Source organism: Lepidochelys olivacea (assembly GCF_965140295.1).
Source record: "Lepidochelys olivacea isolate rLepOli2 genome assembly, chromosome: 1".
Classification (NCBI taxonomy): domain Eukaryota; kingdom Metazoa; phylum Chordata; order Testudines; family Cheloniidae; genus Lepidochelys; species Lepidochelys olivacea.
In genome coordinates, this window is record NC_140411.1 from 148,918,852 (window position 1) to 148,936,599 (window position 17,748).

Sequence of the window (17,748 nt, forward strand, 5' to 3'; positions counted from 1 at the left end):
ACCATGGTGTGTATGCATAAAAGATTCTGGATCACATCCATTGCTGGCACAAACTGTTACAATTCTATTGACTTTAACAGAGTTGCACTTATACCAGCAGTAAATCTGGCCTCTTACTTATTTTCTGGTGTTAAGTATTTGTCCATACTGTCCATCTTATAGCTTCAGGTCCACATTAGTCTTGTTTAACTTTAACTTAAATGTCTTTAAACAATCTACAATTTAGAGCTGCTCTAGTGGTTTTGACTCTTTGAATCTATCTTTTGTGCATCATAAATGCAGAATGCTTGATTTTGATCATGTAACAAAGCTGGAGGCCGTATGTGCTTCACTGATCTAACCATGCCTCTCCAAATTTTAAAAGGGCTTATTATAGTATTTATTTGCATCTGTCAATTATTATCTTTTGTTTTTCTTGGTGAAAGACTGCTAAATAACTTAATGGCTTTCTGAAGGTTTTTAAATGTTTACTGTAATGCTAGAATGTCCACTAGAAGAAGTACTTCTGTCTTTAAACAGACAAAAATGAATGACAACTTATAACAGATTCAATGCGCTACACGCACTCATTTCAGAAAATACACACTTTATTTACACGGCCTCTTCTTTGGGTGCAAAATAGATATTGCTCAGTTGATGTTCATAGTTTATTTGTAAGAACAAACGGCTGAAAAAAAAAGTTGAAAATAAGCTATTAGAAAGATTACCTGAACAAAGGTTATACATTAAACTAGAAAACAGAAGCTTAAGAATAAATACCATTTAATTCTTATCTATAAGAAACATTCTTAACCAGGTTCACTGAAAATATGAGGTTTCTTGTGATTTTTACTTTCTCAAATCTCTTCAGAGGAAAGGGTATCTCCCAAGAGTAACCCCTGCTGAATGGCACTTTGTGATTAGAAACTCACTATTGCTAGCATTGCACTCCTGAATAGAAATGCTGGGTATCTAGGTTGGGGTAGGTGGCAATAGCTATTACTGGGCAAAATGGACAGCAGTGACGTTATCTAGTAGGGACTGTCACCATGAGGATTGCTAAATGAAATTTGTGGAAAGGCTGCTTTCAGTTTGAAATGCCTGTGAAATATGTGAGCTCTGGGGAAATGTGCTTATGAGGAGAGCAGTGCTCAGGGCACCAATGTTAGGGAGAGAATAATGGATTCATTTAAATGTGCCTGGGAATAATGTCAATATGTACATTAGAATGTTAACTAATATCCTCTATAGGCTTCCTTTAGGAGCTTTCTAGAGAAGGTATCCCGACTCCAATTATTCTAACACTCCAGATAATTAAGCCTGGTTTTTTTTGTTTATGTTTTTCCTGGAACTGCTCTTCAGAGCTGTACAAGCATATCCAAGGACAAGATTGTATCCTTGTAATGCCCAGAAGATGATGTTTTCCCCCCAAATCCCACAATGTTTTGCCACATTGTTTAGCACTAGAATGGCATTTAAACTGTTTTTATCAAAATGTCTGAACACTGTTTACATATTGTGGGCCCGATCCTGTGGATCTGACATGAATAGTTCCAATGAAGTCAACAAGACAACATGAATAATTAAAAAAACAAAAACAAATTAAAAAGGCCGTTCTTTTGGGAGCCTAGCTTCTCCCAAAAAACACTGACTTTTTTTTGTCAACAAAAACAACACATTAACTATGCTCCACCTACGTGGACATTGAAATATAATTTGTTAAGTCTTTTAGTAGGCTCATCTCCAAAACATCTAACTGGTATAGCCCTTTTACTTAGCTTAGACTCTGCCCTTGACAGGTGTTTCTATAATATTGCTTTTGGATGCACCAGAGTTGCTTCATTCTTACTGTAAGGTAGATGTCTGTCTAATGAGTGCAGGACGCTATTATGAGAAGGCTCATTCCTTGTATTCTCACAGAAGAGGCTCAGTCGGAAATAGTGAGCTGCGTTAGGAAACCTGGTACGATTGCTGACCCAGCCCCTTTCTACAGAAAGTCACGTGTCAATATGTGGTGCAAAAATGTCTCTTCTCCCTCCCCCTCCCCCCCCAAAAGTGACAGGAAATATTTCCCTGTGACCATGAGACCCAGCAATTATAATTCCCTCTAAGTAAGGCTGCCAATAGGTCTCCTCTGCCACTTTTAGCTAGAGCCGAACATTGTAGCTAACATGCCTGTTCGCAAGAGTGAACAGCTGTGCTCGTGTTATACCCACCCTGTATTCTGTAAAATGAAGTGATTTTGAACTTAGGATGTTTAGGTTCCATAGCCCTTAAATTGGAAGCATTCTGGTGGGCTTCTGCACTCAATCACCACCTGTTGGCCAGCAGTTCTATCATCATGCCTCATGTCTTATGGATTTGCTACTATGTGGTGCATCTAGTCACATGCTTCTCTGTTCCCACCCCACCATCCCTGTGAAGAGGGCATACTGCACGGAAGGGTGTGCTGTGTTGGGGCTGCATGCACTAGTGTCCATGGAGTGTTCAGGTCTGTCAAAATTCTTCCTTTGCATACAGCCTGGTTACTCGCCATAGGCTTGTGCGCTGGGGACAGCATTTGTTCCTTTGATACTTGTCTAAGTGACTGGCCTTGGTCCTTCACGATGAAATAGAAGCTCTTTGTGCAAGGAGCGGAGTGATATAATAGAGCTTTTTTTTTTAAAAGACCTGAATTTGTGAAGGGGAAAAAAATTACCATGTCATATTTTCATAAATGCAAGAAACATTTTAAATGTTTCCGTTTAGTGTGCATGCACATATCTCTCAGGCAATTTTCTAAGGTGTTGGCTTATAGGGCTTCCTTGGAAACCAACTCGAGGGTCGCATACTTCACAGCTTCTACGGGCAGAGCACAGCACCTACCAGGAGATCCTTGCATTCCTCCATTTCCTCCCCCCCCCCACCCTCCCAAGGTCCCTGTTTGCCATTTTCCCATCGCCCTCTGATTCAGGGACTCCCTACAACTCACACTCACACTCTCATGCTGGTGGCTGTGTGTCCCCTTCCCCACTCCTTCCCACTCCAGGGGCTCTGTGTGCCCTTCTTCCCTCTCTACCATATGCCAACGTTCCCCATTTTCTGCCCCCATGGCAGGGGCTCTGTGTTCCTCCCTCAACTCCTTCCTCCCCATACCAGGGTCCCTCCCAACAGGAGTTCTATGTGCCTTTCATTTCTGCCTCACCTATATCAGGGACTCTCATTCTCCCTTCAATATGGCAGGAGCTCCATGTGCACCCCCATTCCCTTCCGTACCAGAGTCCCCTAACCGTCCCTTTGCCAGGGATTCTGTGCTCCCCTTCCCCCATATCAAGGTTTCTATGTGTACCCCTGTTCCCTCTTCTCTCCCTCCCAGGGGCTCTGCCCTCTATTCTACCTTTTGTCCCCCAGCCTGGAGGCTCTGTGTATCCCCAATCTCCCCCATCCCTCTATCAGTGTCCCCCAATCACCTTCCTGCCAGGGATCCTGTGTGCCCCATTCCCACATGCTATGGGCTGCGTGCACTCCCCATTTTCTTCCACCCTTACTGTTCTCTGTCTGGAAGATGTCATTCAGGGTGTTAACAGGTTACGCTCTATTGAGAAGATGGGCAGAGATGAGCTATGGGTATTGTTAAGCTGAAAGATGTTAATGGCTGCCTTCAGCCAGTTCTTTGATCTATAGACAATGGCAGAGGCATTGCGGATCTGTGGATCCAAACTGTGGATCTGCTAACCAGAGGAAAGGGCAATCTGTGCCCCTCATTCCCACCCCCCCACACACACACACACATACATTTATAGGGTTCTTCCCATTGATGCCTAGAATGTTTCCTGATATTTTGGAATTGATCAGATACACCATTCAAAAGTTACCATGGTACAGACAGACAGACACAGAGAGAAATTCCAGCAACTTGAGCATTAGGCCTTTGAAAATTCAGCCAATTATTCTAAGATCATACAAACTATTTTACAGATTTGTTGTTGGTATATTTAGCTGTCCGTTTATCTTAAGAACTTAAGAACCTGACTGTGCCTTTAAGACACAGGCCAGGACTAAGTGATGCAGAGCATCCTGTCTCCTGAGGAAGCTCCAGAGGAGATGGTCTCTCAGGAGACACAGTCCCTGCCAAAGCTATGTAGTACACAAAAGGAATGTGCAAGCTGTGCTATCACTCTTTGTTCTGTGTTTGTACAGCACCTAGCACAATGGGGTCCTGGTCCATGATTGGAGCTCACTGGCACTCCAGTAATACTATTACTACCAATAATAATTCATTTGGATGCAGTCTACAGGCGTTGAGTTTTACTTTTCCCCAGGAGGTGTTCCATCCCAGCTCTGGCACAAGGCCCTGCCCCACTCTACCCCCAGCCCCCACCAAGACTCTACCCTCGCTTCACCTCTTCCCACCCCCACTTTTCCCCCTCTTTCAAGGTCCCGCTCTGGCTCTCCCAAGGTCCTACCTCTTCCCACCCACCACCGCTCCGCTCCACCCCCTCCCTGAGACCGCCACTCGCTGCTCTCCGCCCTCCCTCAAGCCCCTCCCTGAGCTGCCAAACAGCTGTGGCTGGGTAGGTGCTGAGCACCTACGTTTTTGTTTTTTTCCCCATGAGTGCTCCAGCCACAGAGTCAGCGCCTATGATGCAGACTGCTCCTCGACCAGTTCCTGCCTTTCCCTGGGCAGAGGGGCTGTGATTATCCCTGGCCCTTGCATGGGGTGTACCGAGGTTGGGGTTAACGAAGACTTTGTGAGTTACCCCCCACCACCACAGAATAACATTCATGAGGGGTAGGCACACCCTTGCCATGTTTTAAGAGATTTTACAAAACACATGGCAATAGGAGAGGTTATTACATAAAGTTTCAGTTCCAACAGGGATTGGCTTTGTTTAGATTGAAGCACTTCAGCTCAATTTTTCTTCTTCCCCCCACCCCCCTCACTTGCTCCTGGAAAAAGCGGGACAGAATTGACAAGGGGAGGAGAAGGAAAACGAACACATGTTTTTCTTTCCCAATTTTGTGAGAAAAACAGAAAATTTTAAACCAATCCAAAGAGGCCCTTTTCAACACAAAACATTTTTGTTGGGAAAAATTTGACCAGCTCTAATAGCCACCCCTTACATAGCCAGCTGTAAGTGGGTATAGGATGGGATCTTCCTTGAATAGCTGTGTAAGGGCTAATCACCAACAAGACCATTATTTTTGTTGAAAGAGTTCCTTTTAATAAATAGAAAGCCCATAGTAACAGAAGCAACGTCAGCCCCCACCTAAACCACTTAAAGGTGAAAAAAAAAGATCATTTCATTATATGTTTTAATTTACCTTTTTGTTTGCAATGTTGTAGCTGTGTTGGTCCCAGGATATTAGAGAAACAAGGTGGGTGAGGTAATATCTTTTATTGGACCAACTTCTGCTTGTGAAAGAGACAAGCTTTTGAGCTACACAGACCATTTCTTCGGGACTGCATAGCTTGAAAGCTTGTTGCTTTCACCAACAGAAATTGGTCCAACAGAAGATATTACCTCCTTGACCTCATCTCTTTTTAATTACCATTTTGTAAGAAATACATTTTGACCATTCGTTTTTATATTGTAACCCCCTCATTATATTTACCTTTGTCATTAAATCTTGCTGGTAAAATGGTATTTAGCTCAAAAAAATCTGCAAGAAAACTAACATTATAAGCCCCCATTTAAACTAGGAAAATGATCCATTGCCGATAATGACTGTCACCAACATGTTTTCTCCGACCATGCCAACTCTCCTCTTCAGCAGGTATTGAAAGTGCCTACTTAATAATAGAGATTGGATAAAAATTCCTTCAACACCATCCTTGATAGTTATCATACTTTCCCTGTTGAAAATGTTTTTCTTTTGTTTCCTCACTCCCCCATCTACATTAAAACTAAACCATTTTCAGTGGCCAGGAGAACTCATTTCAGCTAGCCATTGTCAGCAGTGGGTTATTCTCCTAGCATGGAATGGGGCCTTAATGTTATATGCCTTTCAAACTTTTGCTGCAGAGCGCTGGGACTGGGTGAGATCAGAGAATGGGAATGATTTGCTATAGGGAACTATTCACATTAGCAGAAAGGTGGACTACATGATTTAACAAGTCTTTTTTTCATTTTCTGACTTTATGATTTGTCTTTGATAATATAAACAAACTAGCGGAGAAGGAACAAAAAGAACGTTGAGGGCACAGCACATCCCTTGGCCCGTGCCACTTCCTGCAGCCCCCATTGGCCTGGAGCAGCGAACTACGGCCAGTGGGAGCCGCGATCAGCCGAACCTGTGGACACAGCAGGCAAACAAACCGGCCCGGCCCGTCAGGGGCTTTCCCTGAACAAGCAGTGGACCGGCTTTGAGAACCACTGGGTTAAGACAAGCAAATAAGGAAAATGAATTTAATTTAAAGCCTAAGTGAGACATGTGTATGTTACTAAACACAGTGGGCCAGATTCTGATTGCAGTAACAGTGATGTAAATCCAAAGTAACTCCATACTTTCACAAAAAGAAAAGGAGTACTTGTGGCACCTTAGAGACTAACAAATTTATTTAAGCATAAACTTATACTCCTTTTCTTTTTGCGGATACAGACTAACACGGTTGCTACTCTGAAACCTCCATACTTTCAGTGGAGTAATTTTATGTTGCCACAGGTGGAACCAAGATCAGAATTTGGCCCACTGAATTCTAGTTTTTATAGCAAATGCCTAGGGGGAAAATCAATCAACTGTCTGTGGTATACCAATAGTTCTTATGGCTTTGTAAAGAGTTTCCTGTGTTTAGAAGACTGGGTTCTGTTTCCCCCAGAATCCAACATATGTTAAATTTAACATTTTGCCACAGGCATTGGAAGTATCTGAACTACTCTGAACAATTAATTTTGAAATGTTTGCAACACATTATCTAAGGGCTTATCTACATGGGAAAATTGACTGGAATAGTTATTGTGGAGTAATTTTTATGGTAATGAACAGTCATTTTTTCCAGAATAATTACTCTGTTTTAGAACCATACTAATTATTCCAGAATAAAGTGACTTTATTTCACAACAGAGTGTCCACAAAAGGAGCTATTGCAGAATAATTTATTGTGCAATAGCTATTCTGGTCAATTTCCCAATGTACACAAGCCCGTAGGTAAATGGTTCCCTTAACTATTCAATACAGACCTCATCCAAAGCCTGATAAAGTCAACAGAAAGACTTTACTGACTTCAGCGGTTATGGATAAGTCCCATAGTTCAACTATAAAGATTGCTGTAACTAAGGTATCTTATTTAATGTAACTGAAATGTGCAAAGTAATTTGGCTCTTTTATCCTATTTTTGACTCTCTAAAGAAATGTGTTAAAATGTAAAACAACAATGCTATGGGAAAAAGTGGGGGTTGCTCATTTTGAAAACATAACACAGGTCAGCCTGACCTTTATTCAAAGACAGAGAATACTCATCTCACTTTGGAAACTAAAACTCTTCATTAATGGTTTAAAAGGCATATATTTTCATGGCTGTACATCCTATTCTGAAAACAAGTTTAATAAAAATTAAATGTCAGAACTTGAATATTTTATTATTGAATACAAAAATACTATCTATGTAAAAAGAATAAGTTAGTTTATTTACAGTACTTTACACTATTCTGCTCTAGGACTTCCTTAGTAATGGATTTATTTGTATACATGCCTTTATAACTTTGCACAAAGCATCTCCAGCAGCATGTCATCCATGTTCACTGTTCCAATGATGGGCCTAAAGAATAGTTCGGCAATTACGTTAGCATTAATGGATCTTAGCAAGGAAAGAACAACATTCAGCTTGGCAAATCTGGCCTGGTCCCCTCGATGTAGCAGTCTGACGTGTTCATTTAGAGCTTGCTGTGCTTCCCTCTGCAGTCCCTGGATATATTGTACACACTGCAGCCCTGGCAGATCTGAAAGAAAAACAGGAAACTAAATGTCCGTTTACAAAGTTTTTATCTATAAAACAACTCATGGAAGTTGGCCATCCTGCAGCATGCCAGCTAAATGGTAACTCATAAACATCAATATAAAGTTTCTTAGATGAGGAACAAGCCAAACATAATTACCTTTCTGCATTAAAATGATTCAGCTAGAGATATTATATCCAACTTGCACGTAGATATGCACAGATTTTAACAGTGCAATCCAAAATCTCACCGCGTTGCTGTTCTGGACATGCAGTGCTGCTCTTAGTTATGCAGTGCTGCTCTTAGTTATGCAACAACAAATTTAGATTGCAATGATTTTCCAATATTCATATTTTTTAAAAATATATAACTTGTAGGTGATAAAATATGGACGACCAGTATGGATTATTACCTTGATCTTCAAGGTGCCAAATATACCATGTAAATAGTAAAGATAACAATAAAAGGAACAAGTTTGCTAATAACTTGTTGACCACTAGGAAATGCTCTACTCATATTAATGTGTCCTGCTGACAGCTACATTGGAACAAGCTCCACATTGCAGATGATAAGCAAGTTAACTCCAAGTTGTGATAGGATGTTTGCTTTCTAACTAAACAAAATAGGGGAGTTGGAGTTGTTTTCAAGTTCAGTACCTTTTCTTCTTGGTCTAAGTTTAACAATATTAATTAAAACATTCCAGTAGTATATCTGAGCACAACAAGCTGTTATATTTCAGGTAGGTTTTTAAAAATAAAAATCAACTGTTAACATATCTGACTTTATTGTGAGATTATATAAAAATATTGCTTTTTAAACAAACTATGCATACATATATACAAGCTTTCCTCATTTAATCTAACCAGATTCTGTTTCTAAATCTTGAGATGATAATTTTTTATTCTTTGAAAACCTTATCTAGCACACTTTGAGCCATTAATTTTTCTTAACTGCAGTTATGAATTACCACCTGATTATTTTAAGAAACCAAACCATAATGCTTACCGTATGGCTTGTGGTGCAGCTGTTGAATTTGCAAAGTTGCAAGTTCAGAAATAAAAATACAGTGACTATTACTATCACTAACCAACCTCCGTGGATTAATTTTTTGTAACAAAGAAAGTGGGCAGAAGGTGTAATCCTCAGAAGCAATTATTTAACACAAAATAAAAAGCACTCTAGCTAGTTGCTTAGTCGTCATGTATGAACTGTAACTGGAAAGATCCCTATCAAACGCCTCGACGAACAGGAAAGAGGAGAGATTTTTCTCATAGGATGAAAGAGAAATAAATGTATACTGCCCACCCCACGCGACATGTCATTTAGTACTAGTGGCTTTTAGACTCTAATTAAGCTGGACAAAGCGCTCTCCACCTGAAAAGGATCCCACAGCACCACCTCCTATTCTTCCCTTCTCTCCCCAACCACCGCAAAGGGCTTGTCTACACTTCAAATGCTGAAGCAGCACAGCTGCTTCAATGTAGACACTACCTGTGCGGACAGCAGGAGTTCCCCTGTTGCTGTAGTTAATCCACCTCCCTGAGATGCCCCAGCTAGGTCCACAGAAGAATCACAGGGACTTAGCTTGGTTTAACTATGCTGCTCAGAGGTGTGGATTGTTCACACCCTGGAGTGATGTAGTTAAACCAACCTAATTTTCCTAAAAAGAAAAGGAGGACTTGTGGCACCTTAGAGACTAACCAATTTATTTGAGCATAAGCTTTCGTGAGCTACAGCTCACTTCATCGGATGTAGCTCACAAAAGCTTATGCTCAAATAAATTGGTTAGTCTCTAAGGTGCCACAAGTCCTCCTTTTCTTTTTGCGAATACAGACTAACACGGCTGCTGCTCTGAAACCTAATTTTCCTAGTGTGTGGCCCAGGCCAAAGTTTTCCAATTGTTGGGAGGTTGGACCTATATGGGAAAATGATAGTCTGTCCGTCTTCTAGGGCTGCCACCTCTGAGATAGAAAAAACAAAAAACCCTAGCACCCCAGGCTGCTCTGAGCCCATGAAATGGGACAGCTGGCAGTGCCTACTGAGCATCCTTACAGATTTCCCTGGACAGCTTCCTCCTGGGCAAACCTGGCAAGGTGGCAACCCTCCCCTCCCCCCTTTCCTTCCCCCAGTGCATGTAACGCAAGCTCCCTTCAACAGGAAAAAAAAAAAAAAAAAAAGCTCTAGCTTTCAAGTGTTTCCCCTTGTCAGCTCCTTCTGTCAACCTCCCTCCAGTCCCGCTCTCTTCTCCACCCCACTTGGCAAGGGATCAAACGGGGCAATGCCCAGGCGGTGCCCCTGAGAGGGGAATCCCCGTCCCGCAAGGCGCCGGCGGCAGCAGCCCCGGTTACTCACCCGGGTTGAAGAGCACAGTCCCCTTGAGGTAGGCGTACTCCTTGGTGCTGATGTCCAGGCTCCAGCACTTGGCCAGGAAGCCTTTGATGGCCTGGATCTCGCCGGCCGAGGGCAGCTGCGGGCTGCTGCTCGGCGGGGGCTGCTGCTGCTCCTGCCGCCGGCCGGTTAGTAGCCGCTGCAGCATGCTGGGCTCCGCCGTCTCCACCGTCTCGAAGTGCACCCGCTCCTGGGCCAGCCCCAGCACCAGCAGGGCAGCCCAGCAGCTGCGCACCAGCACCAGCTGCTCGTCCAGCGGCAGCTCCTGGAAGCAGGGCACGCTCTTGACGAAGCGCAGGGTCTTCACCAGCACGGCCGAGGCCGCCTTGCCCGCCACCTGCGGGCTGCGCAGGGCCACGCGCCGCCGCGAGCCGCACGAGCAGCCGGGCCCCGGAGCCTCCTCCGGCGGCGGCGGCGGCGGCGGCGGCCCCGCCGCTGCCTCCTTCCGCTCCTCGCTCTTGAGGATGTTGTAGAGGATGCTGCTCTGCCTCCGGCGCTCCGTGCAGCAGCGGCAGCCGGCCACGCACGCCATGGCGCCGCGGGGGGTGGGGGGGGACAGGGGGGGTCCCCTCCTGCCTGCTGGGCTGAGCCAGACGGGGAGCTCCCGCTGCTTGTCCCTTAACTTATTTATACCGTGTGCGTGCGTGTGCAGCCGCGCTGTGGCTCAGCCGTGCCAGGGGGCAGACGCTCATTACTGGCTGAGAGAGAGAGCGAAAAAAATCCTCCTCCTGCTGCTGCTGCTGCTGCTCTCGCTCGCCTCCTCTGCTGCAACTGCGGTGGCTAGAGGGAGCCTGAGAGCTGCTGGCTCCAGGTTGCCCCTGGCTTGAGGGCCATATTCATAGGAGATTAGGGTTGGAAGGGACCTCAGGAGGTGATCTAGTCCAGCCCCCTGCTCAAAGCGGGACCAATCCCCAACTACATCATCCCAGGGCTTTGTCAAGCGGGACCTTTAAAAACTTCTAAGGAAGGAGATTCCACCACCTCCCTAGGTAACGCATTCCAGTGTTTTACCACCCTCCTAGTGAAAAAGTTTTTCCTAATATCCAACCTAAACCTCCCCCACTGCAACTTGAGACCATTACTCCTCCTTCTGTCATCTGCTACCACTGAGAACAGCCGAGCTCCATCCTCTTTGGAACTCCCCTTCAGGTAGTTGAAGGCTGTTATCAAATCCCCCCTCACTCGTCTCTTCTGCAGACTAAATAACCCCAGTTCCCTCAGTCTCTCCTCATAAGTCATGTGCCCTAGACCCCTAATCATTTTTGTTGCCCTCCGCTCCACTCTCTCCAATCTGTCCACATCCCTTTGGTCGTGAGGGGACCAAAACTGTACGCAATACTCCAGGTGTGGCTTCACCAGTGCCAAATAGAGGGGAATAATCACTTCCCTCAATCTGATGACAATGTTCCTACTAATGCAGCCCAATTTGCCGTTAGCCCTAACGAGGGCACACTGCTGACTCATATCTAGCTTCTCATCCACTGTAATCCCCAGGTCTTTTTCTGTAGAACTGCTGCTTAGACAGTCGGTCCCCACCCTGTGGCAGTGTATGGGATTCTTTCTTCCTAAGTGCAGGACTCTGCACTTGTCCTTGTTGAACCTTATCAGATTTCTTTTAGCCCAATCCTCCAATTTGTCTAGGTCACTCTGGACCCTATCCCTACCCTCCAGCGTATGCTCCAGCCTTACTCGCGGATCGCTCCCTGCCTTGCTTTCAGGCGTCTGTGTGGGGGGAGAGATGCAACATTTTACACCCACTCCTCCCCCTTCCCCTTTCCAGAGGCACTCTCTGAAGTGGGGCAAGGGGCTGAGCTGCCATGCGCCTCTTCCCAGAGCACTGGACGCTGCCACCTGCCTCTGCCCGCAGGCGCTGCTCCGCACAGCAGGGGCCCCACAGAGCACTGGTTACATCTGCAAGTTTGGGGAAGGGACCTTTGAATCCAGCACTCCATGGAACCTGAGCTCTGGGGCCACATGTTGGTAGACAGGCAGTTTCGCACTCGAGAGTCCCCGCAGAGTTTTCCCCAATCTCTCTGTGGGAGGGGCCGTGCAGGGTGGGAATTCCCTAAGGGAAAGGCAAGGCTGGGGGGAATTCCATGGGGTATTCCCAAAGGAGGGAGCACATGGGGCACATAAATATAGGGTGTTACACTGGCACCAACTGAGAATTATATGGTGGAAATGCCTCCGTTTATGCCAGTCTTCGTTTTTTACATTCCCAGTGCTAAATTAACCTGAGGCTCTAGGCCAGTTTCCTTAAAGAAGGGGGTAAACAGGTGCAACCTCCCCTACACTATGGGGTACCGAGAAGAGCAGAGCTGGAAAGTGGCTGCGTAGGCTCAGTAGTCTCTGCCAGCAGAGCTATAACACGTTGGGTGAGATTTAAAGATGCTATCCCCCAGCAGAAAGCTTGAGGAAGGGAAGGGTAGGGATCCCCCACCATCACAAAAAGGTCAATCAATTTGGCAAAGGAAGTTGAATGTTCACTACCTTTCACCGGGTTTGGGTAAATCTGGCCCTATGTATTTTATATACCTATTTCATCTTCCTATGTTGTTGTTTGCGAACCATCCATCATCTTAAACAATTATGTCTTCTCACCTTCTGCTATATTATTAAATCAGTTCAATGCCTTTTTTGTTTCAGTTTTCACCAAAAAGGTTAGCAGTGATCAAGCGTCTAACATCCGTGTAAATGGGCTAGGATCTGAGGCTAAAATAGAGAAAGCACAAATTCAGAATTATTTAGACAATTTACATATCTTCAGGTCATCAGGCCTTACAAAATACATCCTGGAATACTTAAAGAACTGGCTGAAGAGATCTCTGAGGCAATAGCACTTATTTTTGAGAACTTGTGGAGAACAGGAGAGATCCCCAACTGTAGACCACTCAGCTTAACTTTGGTACCCGGAACGATAATTGAGCAAATCATCAATCAATTTGTAAGTGCCCAGACGATAAGGTTATAACTAACAGCATGGATTTGTCAAGGATCAATCATGTCAAACCAACCTAATATCCTCCTTTGACAGGGTAACAAGCCTTGTGGATGGAGGGGAAGGAGGGAGCAGTAGATGTCATATATCTCGACTTAGCAAGTGATACTGTCTAAGATGACTTTCTGATAAACTAGGGAAACACAGCCTAGACAAACCTACTCTAAGGTGGGTGCACAACTGCTCAGGAAAGCCTACTCAACTACAATCAAGCTGGAAGGGCATATAGAGTGGGTTCCCACAGGGATCTGTCCTGGGTCTTGTTCTATTCAATATTGTCATACATGATTTGGATCGTGGCCTAGAGAGTATATTTGTAAAGTTTGCAGCCAGTACCAAGCTGAGAGGGGTTGCAAGAACTTTGGAGGACAGGAATAGAATTCACAATGATCTCGACAAATTGGAGAAATGGTCTGAAACAAATAGGATGAAAGTCAACAAAGACAAATGCAAAGTACTGCATTTATGAAAGAGATTATCTGGGATGCTCCCAGTTCCATGCATGGGGCCAGTTAGACAGGCAGAACTGCAGAGTCTCAATGTGTGGATGAGATGACGGCTTAGATTTATTAGGAACTGGGGAAACTTTTGGGATAGGGGGAGCCTATACAGGAAGGATGGACTCCACCTAAACCAAAATGGAACCAGATTGCTGGCACTTAAAAAGGTCATAGAGCAGTTTTTAAACTAAGAGCTGGGGGAAAGCTGGCAAGTGCAGAGGAACACATGGTTCGGACATCCCTTAGGATGGGATCCCTTAGCAGGGTCTGATCAGAAACAGTCAAATAAAAAAGATTCTCATTTAATTACATTGTGTAATGGCAGACAGCTAAAAGGAGACAAGTTTTTAAAGTGCTTATATACCAATGCTAGAAGTCTAAATAATAAGATGAGTGAACTAGAGTGCCTCGTATTAAATGAGGATAGTGATACAATAGGCATCGCAAAAACTTGGTGGAATGAGGATAATCAATGGGATACAGTAATACTAGGGTATAAAATATATCGGAAGGACAGAACAGGTTGTGCTTGTGGGGGAGTGGCATTATAAGCATAGAATCAAATGAAGTAAAAATCGTAAATAAATCAAACTGTACCATAGAATCTCTATGGATAGAAATTCCATGCTCTAATAATAAGAATATAGCGGTAGGGATATATTTTCGACCACCTGACCAGGATGGTGATAGTGACTGTGAAATGCTCAGGGAGATTAAAGAGGCTATTAAAATAAAAAACTCAATAATGGGAGATTTCAATTATCCCAGTATTGACTGGGTACATGTCACCTCATGAGAGGATGCAGAGATAAAGTTACTTGACACCTTAAATGACTGCTTCTTGGAGCAGCTGGTCCTGGAACCTACAAGAGGAGAGGCAATTCTTGATTTAGTCCTAAGTGGAGCACAGGATCTGGTCCAAGAGGTGAATATAGTGGACTACTTGGTAATAGTGACCATAATATAATTAAATTTAATATCCCTGTGGCAGGAAAAACATCACAGTGGCCCAACACTGTAGCATTTAATTTCAGAAAGGGGAGCTACACAAAAATGAGGAGATTAGTTAAACAGAAATTAAAGGGTACAATGCCAAAAGTGAAATCTCTGCAAGCTGCATGGAAACTTTTTAAAGACACCATAATAGAGGCTCGACTTAAATGTATACCCCAAATTAAAAAACATAGTAAGAGAACCAAAAAAGAGCCACCGTGGCTAAACAACAAAGTAAAAGAAGCAGTGAGAGGCAAAAAGGCATCTTTGTAAAAGTGGAAGTTAAATCCTTATGAGGAAAATAGAAAGGAGCATAAACACTGGCAAATGAAGTGTAAAAATACAATTAGGAAGGCCAAAAAATAATTTGAGGAACAGTTAGCCAAAGACTCAAAGAGTAATAGCAAATTTTTGTTAAGTACATCGGAAGCAGGAAGCCTGCTCTATGATCAGTGGGGCCACTGGACAATCAAGGTGCTAAAGGAGCACTCAAAGACAATAAGGCCATTGTGGAGAAACTAAATGAATTTTTTGCATCGGTCTTCACGGCTGAGGGTGTGAGGGAGATTCCGGAACCTGAATCATTCTTTTTAGGTGACAAATCTGAGGAACTGTCCCAGATTGAGGTGTCATTAGAGGAGGTTTTGGAACAAATTGATAAACTAAACAGTAATAAGTCTCCAGGACCTGATGGTATTCATCCAAGAGTTCAGAAGGAACTCAAATGTGAAATTGCAGAACTACTAACTGTAATCTGTAACCTATCATTTAAATCAGCTTTTGTACCAGATGACTGCAGGATAGCTAATATGACGTCAATTTTTAAAAAGGGCTCCAGAGGTGATCTCGGCAATTACAGACCTGTAAGCCTGACTTCAGTACTGGGCAAACTGGTTGAAACTATAATAAAGAACAATATTGTCAGACTATAGATGAACATAATTTGTTGAGGAAGAGTCAACATGGTTTTAGTAAAGGAAAATCATGCCTCACCAATCTACTAGAATTCTTTGAGGGGGTCAACAAGCATGTGGACCAAGGGGATTCAGTGGCTATAGTGTACTTAGATTTTCAGAAAGCCTTTGACAAGGTCCCTCACCAAAGGCTCTTACACAAAGTAAGCTGCCACAGGATAAGAGGGAAGGTGCTCTCATAGATTGGTAACTGGTTAAAAGATAGGAAACAAAGGGTAGGTATAAATGGTCAGTTCTCAGAATGGAGAGGGGTAAATAGTGGTGTCCCGCAGCGGTCTGTTCTGGGCCCAGTCCTATTCAACATATTCATAAATGATCTGGAAAAAGGGGTAAACAGTGAGGTGGCAAAATTTGCAGATGATACAAAATTACTAAAGATAGTTAAGACCCAGGCAGACTGTGAAGAGCTACAAAAGGATCTCTCAAAACTGGGTGACTAGGCAACAAAATGGCAGATGAAATTTAATGTTGATAAATGCAAAGTAATGCACATTGGAAAGCATAATCCCAACTATACATATAAAATGATGGGGTCTAAATTAGCTGTTACCACTCAAGAAAGAGATCTTGGAGTCATTGTTGATAGTTCTCTGAAAACATCCACTCAATGTGCAGTGGCAGTCAAAAAAGCGAACAGAATGCTTGGAATAATTAAGAAAGAGATAGATAATAGGACAGAAAATATCATGTTGCCTTTATATAAATCCATGGTGCAACCACATCTTGAGTAGTGTGTGCAGATTGGTTGCCACATCTCAAAAAAGATATTTTGGAATTGGAAAAGGTTCAGAAAAGGTCAACAGAAATGATTAGGGGTGTGGAACAGCTTCTGTATGAGGAGAGATTAATAAGACTAGGACTTTTCAGCTTGGAAAAGAGATGGCTAAGGGGAGATATGATTGAGATCTATAAAATCATGACTGGTGTAGAGGAAGTAGATAAGGAAGTGTTGTTTACTACTTCTCAGAATACAAGAACTAGATGTCACCAAATGAAATTAATAGGCAGCAGGTTTAAAACAAATAAAAGGAAGTATTTCTTCACACAACGCACAGTCAACCTGTGGAACTGCTTGCCAAAGGATGTTGTAAAGGCCAGGTCCATAACAGGGTTCAAAAAAGAACTAGATAAAATTCATGGAGGATAGGTCCATCAATGGCTATAATCCAGGATGGTCAGGAATGGTGTCCCTAGCCTCTGTTTGCCAGATGCTTGGAATGAGTGATGGGGATGAATCATTTGATGGTTACCTGTTCTGTTCATTCCCTCTGGGGCACCTGGCACTGGCCACTGTCGGAAGACAGGATACTGGGCTAAATGAAACTTTGGTCTGACCCAGTAGGGACATTCTTATGTTCTTATATAATAATCAGTTGCACAAATACAAAATGGGAAATTACTGCCTAGGAAGGAGTACTGCAGGTGGGGACAATAGACAGTCACTAACTAAATATGAGTCAACATTGTAACACTGTTGCAAAAAAAAAGTGAACCTCATTCTGGGATTTGTCAGCAGGAGTACTTGTAAGCAAGACATGAGAAGTAATTCTTCCACTCAGCACTGATAAGGCCTGAGCTGGAGTACTGTGTCAAGTTCTGAGCACCACACTTGGGAAAGCTATGGACAAATTGGAGAAGACGTAATGGACAAGAGGTATTGGATTTAAATTGCAGCAATCGAGATTTAGGTTAGACATTAGAAAAAACTTCCTAAATGTAAGGGTGGTTAAGCACTGGAACAAATTACCTAGGGAAGTTGTGGAATCTCAGTCATTGGAGGTTTTTTAAGGACAGGTTAGACAAACACGTGTCAGAGATGGACTAATAATGTATAAATCCTGCCTCGGTGCAGATGACTTATCAAGTTCTTTTCAAGTCCGACATTTCTAAGATTATAGTATGAATTATATCACCAGTAAACACAAATATTCCCTTTAACCCCAACTTTCCAAAGATCAGTGCTTTGGGAATCAGTGTAATGAGGAAATAATCATTACAGA

The 17,748-nt window shown here is 43.4% G+C and overlaps 1 protein-coding gene across 2 annotated transcripts; it reads right to left on the bottom strand.

Annotated features, from left to right (window-relative positions):
* Positions 1-581: 581 nt before the first annotated feature.
* On the bottom strand, positions 582-11,244 carry NR0B1 (nuclear receptor subfamily 0 group B member 1). 2 transcript variants are annotated; one of them, XM_084613348.1, is made up of 3 exons: positions 10,248-11,244; positions 7,652-7,898; positions 582-667 (listed from the first exon to the last, which is right to left on the bottom strand). In XM_084613348.1, the coding sequence occupies exons 1-2, from the start codon at positions 10,813-10,815 to the stop codon at positions 7,654-7,656; spliced, it is 813 nt and encodes a 270-aa protein (XP_084469474.1). In that variant the 5' UTR covers positions 10,816-11,244; the 3' UTR covers positions 582-667; positions 7,652-7,653. The 2 variants fall into 2 exon arrangements, with proteins under 2 accessions (XP_084469474.1, XP_084469473.1); XM_084613347.1 differs by lacking the exon at positions 582-667 and having other exon boundaries at positions 7,620-7,898; positions 10,248-11,242.
* Between the last annotated feature and the right edge of the window lie 6,504 nt (positions 11,245-17,748).

Bases quoted from the DNA above. Each gene is read 5' to 3' on its own strand.
- NR0B1 (XM_084613348.1), bottom strand. From the start codon at position 10,815: ATGGCGTGCGTGGCCGGCTGCCGCTGCTGCACGGAGCGCCGGAGGCAG. The intron at 7,899-10,247 runs GTGAGTAACCGG...TTTTTCTTTCAG, and splicing joins GACTGTGCTCTTCAACCCGG to ATCTGCCAGGGCTGCAGTGT.